Below are 9,585 nucleotides of genomic sequence, written 5' to 3'. Positions count from 1 at the left end.
AAACGTTGGGTGGTCCCAAGGGCAAAAAAAAATATTTTTCATTTCAAAAACAACTTTTATTATTTTACATTCTTCAAAAAAAATCATAGCAGCAAGGAAGTGCAAAAAGCACCACACAAGGGACAAACAAACTAGGAGGAGTCTAGTAAACTCCAGAACAAACATTCCCCTTCTCCCACCCCTCCCACATTTAATTCAGGATCCCCTGAGCCACCCAGTCATCAATTGTTTCGGATAGTTTCTTGGATCCAATCCACGTATTTGCAGACGTTAACATAGACTCCAGGACTATTTGGTTGTGCACATATTTCAGGACCCCAGGACACGATCCCTTGCAGTTTCCCATCGCAGACAAGGGGACCACCCGAGTCACCCTGCAAGAAAGGAAAAAACAATAACAATTAGTTCTGCGATCCACTCCACCTTATGGTCCTCTCATCAAGGTAACAGTAAGCCAAGGAGCGTTCATGGAAATGCACAAGAAGTGCCCAAGAGATTTCCCTGCTGGGTTGTGTTTAGGCTAGACCTCACCTAAAGTATTGTGTTCAGTTTTGGGCACCTCAATTTAAGAAGGATGTAGACAAGCTGGAACGTGTCCAGAGGAGGGCAACAAAGATGGTGAGGGGTCTGGAGACCAAGTCGCTGAAGGAGCTGGGTATGTTTAGCATGAAGAGGAGAAGCCTCAGAGGGGATATGATAACCAGCTTCAAGTACTTGAAGGGCTGTCACATGGAGGATGGTGCAGAGTTTTCTGTTGCCCCAGAAAGTCGGACCAGAACCAACGGGTTGAAATTAAATCGAAAGAGTTTCCGTCTTGACATCAGGAAGAATTTTCTAACAGTTAGAGCAGTTCCTCAGTGGAATAGACTTCCTTGAGAGGTGGTAAGTGCTCCTTCCCTGGAGGTTTTTAAGCAGAGGCTAGATGGCCAGCAATGCTGATTCTATGACCTTAGGCAGTCCATGAGAGGGAGGCCATCTTCTGGGCATCTTCTTGGCCATCTTCTGGGCATGGAGTAGGGGTCTCTGGGGGGGTAGTTGTGAGTTTCCTGCCTTATGCAGGGGGTTGGACTAGATGAACCTGGTGGTCCCTTCCAACTCTATGATTCTATGATTCTATGACCTCCAGGATTCCAGGGATCTTCTTCTGGTGCTCCCTCTGCCTTCAAAAATATCCCTCAGGGAGATTATGACTCACCTGACAAGAATCTGCACCACCTTCCAACCTTCCGGCGCATACCATGTTCTCAGTGATGTAATTAGGGTAGATGGACTGGCAGACCTGATGATCGATGATGGAGATGTTTGTACAGTGCAAGTCGTTGGGAAGATTTACTGCAAAGAAACATGTTGGTCAGAGAAGAAGCTCTCTAATGGCAGAGCAGGCCACTGCAACCAACTCATTCGCCTAGTGATGTCTGCCTTGGTCTCTTTTTGTGGCACATATAGATAGGATCCTTAGTCGTGCTAAAGAATACAGACCTTTAGTTCTTAGATAAAGTTGTCGGAGGTACATAGCAGAAGTTAATAGGACTGTGTGTACAATAGAGAAAGTGGATGAGGCAGAGGACCTGCGTTGTTACACACAACATCTGGCATCTCCAGTTATAGAGCCCTAGGGGGAAAGACCTTTCTCTGCCTGAGATGACAGAGACCTGATGCTAGTCAGGGTGAGGAAACATTAAGCTAGATGCCCTGTGGCGCAGAGTGGTAAACTGCAGTACTGCAGTCCAAGCTCTGCTCACGACCTGAGTTTGACCCTGACGAAAGTTGGTTTCAGGTAGCCAGCTCAAGGTTGACTCAGCCTTCCATCCTTTCGAGGTCGGTCAAATGAGGACCCAGCTTGCTGGGGGTAAAGGGAAGATGACTGGGGCACTGGCAAACCACCCTGTAAACAAAGTCTGCCTAGGAAACCTTGGGATGTGACATCACCCTATAAGTCAGGAATGACCCGGTGCTTGCACAGGGGACCTTTACCTTTAGATGAAACAATGGTCTGAAAGGCAAAGTTATACAACAGAGAAAATATTTTCTTCCTTTCCCCTGTAAGGGTCTACCTGACAAAAACTGATCGGCAGTAGATTCAGGACAGACTATGGAAGCAATGGCCATCTGTCAGCAATGCTGATTCTGGGACCTTAGGCAGATGATGAGAGGGAGGGCATCTTGGCCATCTTTTGGTCACTAGGGGTGTGGGGTGGGGGGAGGTAGTTGTGAATTTCCTGCATTGTGCAGGGGGTTGGACTTGATGACCCTGGTGGTCCCTTCCAGCTCTATGATTCTATGAATGGCCACACGTGTCACTAATTTATGGCATTCATAGCCATGAGATGTAGTGATGAACACTGGCTTCGGCTTAGGGGCTTCAAAAGAGCTGTAAACATGTTGACCATTTATGCATGGCTGTTTCCTTACAGTCACACCGCTGACTACTCCGGGGCTGTGCTTTGATTATGCTTGCATCTTCCGGCTGTCAGAGGTCGCCTTGCTCTCCCCATGTATTTCCATGCATTGTGCCCACATTTTCTGGATTCATGTTTAGCCAGCATCCAGAATACACAAGGGAAATGTGTGGGGAGAGCGAGGTGACCGCTGACAGTCGGAAAATGCAAGCATGATCCAAGCAAAATCCCAAAGTAGTCGGCGGGGTGGTGTTGAGGATTAGATAGCGAGCTTTGTTACATGTCAGACAGACAAGGTTAAAATTGATTGTATTGATGCTGACCAGTTCAAGAAGGTGATGTAATCTCCAATGTGTCAATTAGCTATTGGTCAGTAAGTATCAGTTGTAAGCATGTTTGTGGTCACGTAGCCACAATCTGCATATTACTGCAGGTGGCCACGAGGAAACAGCCATGCATGAACGCGCATTAAGTATCTTATTGTTGCCTTAAATCTTTACTGTATTATTTTCCGGTTCTGTAATCCTAGTCTTACTCCATTGTTTTCTGGGGGCTTTGCTGTCTGACTGAATTTCTTTTCATATTTTGTAATTGTCCTTAAGCTTCAGTGAGAAAAGCAGACTATAAATGAAGCTGCTACTACTGTGAAGCTGAGTCAGCATGGTATAGTGGTTAAGAGCAGTGGTTTGGAGCGGTGGAGTCTGATCTGGAGAACCGGGTTTGATTCCCCCCTCCTCCACATGAGTGGCGGACGCTAATCCGGTGGACTGGATTTGTTTCCCCACTTCTACACAAGAAGCCAGCTGGGTGATCTTGGGCTAATCATAGAGCTCTCTCAGCCCAACCTGCCCTACAAGGTGTTTGTTGGGGGGGGGGGAGAGATATATATAAGATGATTGTAAGCCAGTTTGACTGTCCCTTAAGTGGCAGAGAAAGTTGGCATACAAAAGCCAACAACAACAACAATAATAATATGGGGGTTGGGTAAAAAAAGTGCCAGCATCCATATATAAGTTTGCACCAATTTCCATCAATTCCCCCTTCAGGACTTGGGAGCGCTCCCCCAGAAGGTGCCAATGTTGATGCCTGATAATGATAATAAATGTAGTTTTGAATTTCTTCACAGGCCTTTCAGGAAAAAACCATTTGAGGATATATATACTATCTACTTTACAATTTCCTGCCCCCCAAATTGATTTTTTGTTTTGCAGCAAATGACTATAGCTCCAAGAGCTAAGCGTTAAATGATTTCCCAAATAGCCTGACCATCGTTAGAAAAATGCAAGATTAACAGTACAACGTTTTTGGTCTGTATGGGTGCGCGCAGACGGGCATCAACTCAGGAGTGAGTCTTTCAGAAACAGCTTCCATTGACCTGAGAAGAAGTCAGCTTTGCACAAAGCTGTTTGGACAGTCCTTGTGTCATTCATAAAGCTTCCCCTCCCCATAGGGCTTCGTACTGTGCTTATTGGCGGGGCCTTGTGTCAATCTCTTACCTTCTAACAGCAGTTTTTAAAATGTGGGGTGGGGGGAAAGCAAGGGGAAACTTATTTTTCCAAAAAAAAGTGGTGGCTAACAGAGGCTTAAAAATATTTAATTAAATATTTAAGCATTTGGAGACCCTCCGACCCCAAAGTACCCTGCCTGAGCCATGTGGCAAATCCAGTTTTCAATCTGGAAGCTGTATGCATAAAGACGTAAGGCCAAGGGCGACATGTCTTACCCCAAAGCAAAAAAAATTCACATTCCTATTTCGAGGAACATCTGCAGGCAGCCTGTCTCTGGCATCCTAGTAGCCGCATGGATGCCTGCCATGGGGAAAATGTTTGTTTTTAAGGTGACATTAGCTGCATTGCCACATCACTTCCAGAAGAAGAAAAAACCAAAATGAAAGAGGGTAACTCTAGAAATTACTGGAATGGTAAAACCATAGAGTTTCCAGCAATTCCTAGAGCTACCACATCATTTCTGGGTTTTTTGGGGGGGGGTGCAGATGACATCACATGCCACTGCCAAAACAGTTACCTCATGAGATCTGAATGCTTCCTAGCCTACCTTGCGGGCTCGTTGTCGTGCCCCATCCAGACACAAGGCATTCCGTCCCAGGCACCGGGCAACTGGTGGGCAAGGGAAGGGTTTGGACTTTGTCCTTGATACACGCCGGAAGCAGAAGCTTAACCAGCATGATGTCATTGTTCTTCGTTTGCGGGTTGTAGCCAGGATGGATGATGACTTTGGAGGCGATTTTGAGCTGCTCAGACCAGTCCACCCGCTTGAGGTTGTGCTCTCCGAGGCGAATGAAAAATGGCCTGCGAAGAAGCACACACAATCAGTCTCTGCTGAGAAATAGCATCGGGGGGGAGGAACATTACCAGCTCTACTTAGGGCTGCCAACCTCCAGGTACTAGCTGGAGATCTCCTGCTATTATTACTGATCTCCAATCTTATGCACATTTACTTGGGAGATCGGCTGGAGATAAGTAGTAATAGCAGTAGTAATAGCAGGAGATCTCCAGCCGATCTCCCAAGTAACTGTGCATAAGATTGCAGTCAAACCAGGTTCTGTATTTGCATTTCCAATATCTGTTATTCAGATTGTTTAAATATCCACTTGGTTTATATATACAATGACTTCCTTCTGATGTCTGTCACACATTTCCTTGATGTGCACACATAACATGACAGTCACAGGTGACTCGGGAGAGACTTTATTTAGATATTTATACCCCACATTTTCTCATCATGAAATGCGCCCTAAGTTTTCTTAAGCAGAGGGAGGCAATTTTTTGCTTCTTCCCTCTCTAGGGTTGCCAACCTCCAGGTGGTGGCAGGAGATCTCCTGCTATTACCACTGATCTCCAGCCGATAGAGATCAGTTCCCCTGGAGAAAATGGCTGCTTTGGCCATTGGACTCTATGGCATTGAAGTCCCTCTCCTCCCCAAACCCCGCCTTCCTCAGGCTCCACCCCAAAAACCTCCTGCCGGTGGCAAAGACGGACTTGGGAACCCTAGGTGACGGGGAGAGCATTTGCCTCTGTCATTTCTTCATGGGGGGGTGGCCTTTAAAAGCACAGGAGCAGATAGGATTACCAATCCCTCAGTTGGGGTGGGGGACTCCCTGATTCTGATGCCCCACCCCCAGGTTCTGATGCCTGCCATGGGGGAAATGTTTGTTTTTAAGGTGAGATTAGCTGAGTTGCCACATTGCTTCCAGAAAAAGGAAAAAGGAAATGAAAGAGGGTAACTCTAAGAATTACCTGAATGGTAAAACGACAATTTCCAGCAATTCCTAGAGCTACCCTGCATCATTTCTGGGTTTTTCCCGGAAGCGACGTTGGGATGCAGCTGACATCACATGCCATTGATATCCCCACCTCCAGTCATCCTGCTGGAAACCCTAGGAGCAGCCTAGGGTTGCCAGGTCCCTCTTCGCCACCGGTGGGAGATTTTGGGGGTGGAGCCTGAGGAGGGCGGAGTTTGGGGAGGGGAGGGACTTCAATGCCATAGAGTTCAATTGCCATTTTTCTCCAGGTGATCTGCTCTCTATTGGCTGCAGATCAGTTGAATTAGCAGGATATCTCCTGCTACTACCTGGCAGTTGGCAACCCTAGAGCAGCCTCACTGACAAATGCTGGCAACCTACCTGGCAGTGAAAGGTCATGAACGCCTGTGTCATTTGAACACATATTCTTTCTTTTAGCTGCTATTAGTTTTCCAGTATAAGTAAAACTTAGGTACACTGCTTATTAAAATACACAGCTAGGTTTTTGGGGTTGTTGGATTTTTTTGTGTTTTGCAAATATGCCATCAAAAGAGTGACTGAATCATCTTAACTTCACTTACAAATAAGGCTGCCAGCTCTAAGTTGAAAAATGTCCTGGAGATTTGGGGGCAAATCCTGGGAAAGGCGGGATTTGGGGAGGGGAGGGTATCATGCCATTGAGTCTCAGACCTGGTGATGCTATATATGTGCTGGACATCTGGAAGAACCCCCTCACTTTGAGAGAGCCAGGAGATTCCTCCAGTAGCCAAGGAGCTAAGAGGTTAGCTTGCACACTAGCATTTGCAGCCTGCCAGGTGTTCTTTTAACGGCTTTTCTTACCTTTGAGAGAGCCAGGAGATGTTGCTTCCTTTCCTTACCAATCCCATATTGAGAAGTGTTTAATTGTGGCACTTGTATTACCATTAACTATGGAATACTGCTTAAATCAATCCATACCTTCTGTATGCTTCTGCTTGTAGTTTTTCCTTAACAGAGTTAGCAGAAGCTGCTCGCTTCCCAACTCCTGTTAAACTTTATTTGCACTTTACAACACATCTGGTAATTGTGGCTTGGTGGTTCATTTTATCAAGGACTGTCTATTTTGACTCATGATATATGATTCAGTATCCTTCAGCGGATGTCTTATCTATGTCTTAATTACCTTTGGCTATCCTTGACTGCACATCTGTTTGGCTGAGTTCAAGATAATGTTTGGCAGACAGTTCGTCTGATCAAAGAAAGTACATTTCATTTACCCTACAATACATATATTAGTGAATGTTATACCCCCCTTTCATTCTACTTTTGTTTTGTGCTGGCTGACATTTTCCTATTGGCTGTTACCGCACTAGGTATTCCCAGCAATGTATTAAGTTTGAAAATGTTATAAAAAATACTGTTCACACTTTCTACATATTCCCACCAATGTATTAAGAGTTTGAAACTGTTATAAAAAATACTGTTCGCACTTTGTTTGGCCCCTTTAGTTGTGAAGACGTCTTCCAACCATTTTTTAGCCGTAGTATCCAAAAACCCTTTTAAAGCGATGTTTTTTATAACATTTCCAAACTCTTGATACATCGCTGGGAATACCTAGTGCGGTAACAGCCTATGCTTTAATGTATACCAGTAAACTCTTAACAGATCTGGTTAAATTGCAAATTCAGCAAGAATCACTTTCAGCCTGTTTGCAAAGGGTGGGAGCAGAATCAGAAAACAGGAATTATTGATCCCTGATTTTTCTACAATGTCCAGTAATGAAAATCTGTTTGGGTATAACATTTTTATGTATGTGTGTATGGGGGGGGGGAGGTCATCTTACATTCAAGACATTCTTCCTTTTGAGTAAATAAGGTATAAACACTCCCCTCCTCCCAGATAAAAACCCACACATTCTAACTCCATGGTTCACATTACAGCTCAGTCCTCCAAATTGATCTGGAAGTAAATCCCAGTTAGCTGAATAGGCTTTCTCCCAAGTAACTGTGCATAAGATTGCAGTCAAACCAGGTTCTGTATTTGCATTTCCAATATCTGTTATTCAGATGGTTTAAATATCCGCTGTCTGTCACACATTTCCTTGGTGTGCACACGTAACATGACAGTCACAGGTGACTCGGGAGAGACTTTATTTAGAGATTTATACCCCACATTTTCTCATCATGAAATGCGCCTTAAGTTTTCTTAAGCAGAGGGAGGCAATTTTTCCGCTTCTTCCCTCTCTAGGGTTGCCAACCTCCAGGTGGTGGCAGGAGATCTCCGGCTATTACCACTGATCTCCAGCTGATAGAGATCAGTTCTCCTGGAGAAAATGGCTTCTTTGGCCTTTGGACTCGATGGCATTGAAGTCCCTCTCCTCCCCAAACCCCGCCCTCCTCAGGCTCCGCCCCCCAAATCTCCAGTTATTTCCCAATGCAGAGCTGGCAACCCTCTCCTTCTCCCACCGCAGGCCCCCACAATGCTGTTCCTGAACATCTACTTGACTCTCCTAAATAGGGTCGCTGAATGGTATACTTACTTTTTCATTTTACAATGGGCAGCACTCAGTACCCAGGACTTGTGGATCAAGGTCCCGCCACATTTCATGGAAAAGCCAGAAAAAAGAGCCGCCTGCCATGGCTGTGAATGGGGGGTACATGGCTTCCCGCCAGATATCCGCACGTCTTCTGCAGAGGCTGGAGGAGCATAAACCAAAAACAAGCAGTGTTCAGAGGAGATGTAGGAAAGCCACCCAAGCAAGAGATATTCATGTTGCAAATGAAACATGTTACGTTTTCGCATCTATCTGTCTGTCCAGAGCTGCCAACAACCTCCAGAAGCTTTGGGGGCAGGGCCAGGCATTTCGCCGCCCCACATGATGCCACAACATCTCTTCCCCTCATGTAACCAGAAGTGATGTCACATGTTGCCACGACACTCTAGCAATCTCTGCAACAGCACTCCCCTCCTCATTTTTCCCTTGCTGCTGAACTGGGCAGCAGCAGGAAGCCAGAGGCCAGAGGCAGGAGACTTGGTCTACCTGTATCTAACTGTCTGTCTACTGTATTTTTGATCCTTTTTTGCAATTATGCATATGTTGCACACAATGTACACGGAACAAATTTAATGTGGGAAAGAGATAAAGGTGTGCAGGGTTCCTCATGCTTTTTCTCATGCCACATGCATGCATTTGGAAATTCATTTGTCTCTCCAAATCTTAAAGAAGGAAGAAGAAGCTAAAATTAAGCAACATGTAATGAACTTCTTTTGAGCCATACAACCAGGGATTTGTGGTGTCCGCGCATCTGTACAAGTGTGAAATATGACATCTCTGTTTTCTTCCCTTTTTAATGTTCCTAGTCCTCATGGCTGTTATGGTTCCAAGGCCGCATAATCCTTCTAGTCTTTCCACACTGATTAGTTGAGAGGTGGCAGAAATATTAGGAAATCCCATCAAATGCTTTTCACATACACACACATCCATAAATTGAGCACATTCCAGGCAGCCATACGCTCAGACATATTTAGCATACCTCTAATGGCGCATACACTTCTGTGCCCACCCTAAAACTTACCAGCAGACAGCAGGAACAGCAGGACAGTTAGCAACTCCCTGAAAATAGGAAGCGTCATAGTTGGGGATAGTTCTCTCCTGGAATCAGATTTCCTGTTGGAAACAAGATTGGAAGGAAATAATATCTTTGTTCCAAGGGCTTTAAATGCAAGGGCAAAGCTAAAGGAGAAAATGAGCAGATTAGAAAGAGAGGCAAAGAACTCTAAAAGGGATGCTTCTTCCTCCCTGCTAGGGTCATCCCAATAAAAGTGAGAGGGAAATCGGCATCACTGGGAAACATTTCTGTACATTGTATACGAAGAGTTGTTAGAATTCTGATCTGCATCATTTCAGATTGCTGTTGAGGAACCTATTTATGAATGCTGTCCTAT

The 9,585-nt window shown here is 45.2% G+C and overlaps 1 protein-coding gene across 1 annotated transcript; it reads right to left on the bottom strand.

The window, feature by feature from the left end:
* Nucleotides 1–221: 221 nt before the first annotated feature.
* Nucleotides 222–9,273, bottom strand: LOC130474714 (trypsin-like). Its single transcript, XM_056846412.1, has 5 exons — nucleotides 9,216–9,273; nucleotides 8,180–8,336; nucleotides 4,455–4,708; nucleotides 1,196–1,332; nucleotides 222–374 (listed from the first exon to the last, which is right to left on the bottom strand). The coding sequence occupies exons 1-5, from the start codon at nucleotides 9,271–9,273 to the stop codon at nucleotides 222–224; spliced, it is 759 nt and encodes a 252-aa protein (XP_056702390.1).
* Nucleotides 9,274–9,585: the final 312 nt, after the last annotated feature.

This window comes from Euleptes europaea, chromosome 3 (assembly GCF_029931775.1).
Source record: "Euleptes europaea isolate rEulEur1 chromosome 3, rEulEur1.hap1, whole genome shotgun sequence".
Classification (NCBI taxonomy): Eukaryota; Metazoa; Chordata; class Lepidosauria; order Squamata; family Sphaerodactylidae; genus Euleptes; species Euleptes europaea.
Note: the sequence above shows the minus strand (reverse complement) of the source record. Positions and strands in the feature narration are given on the sequence as shown.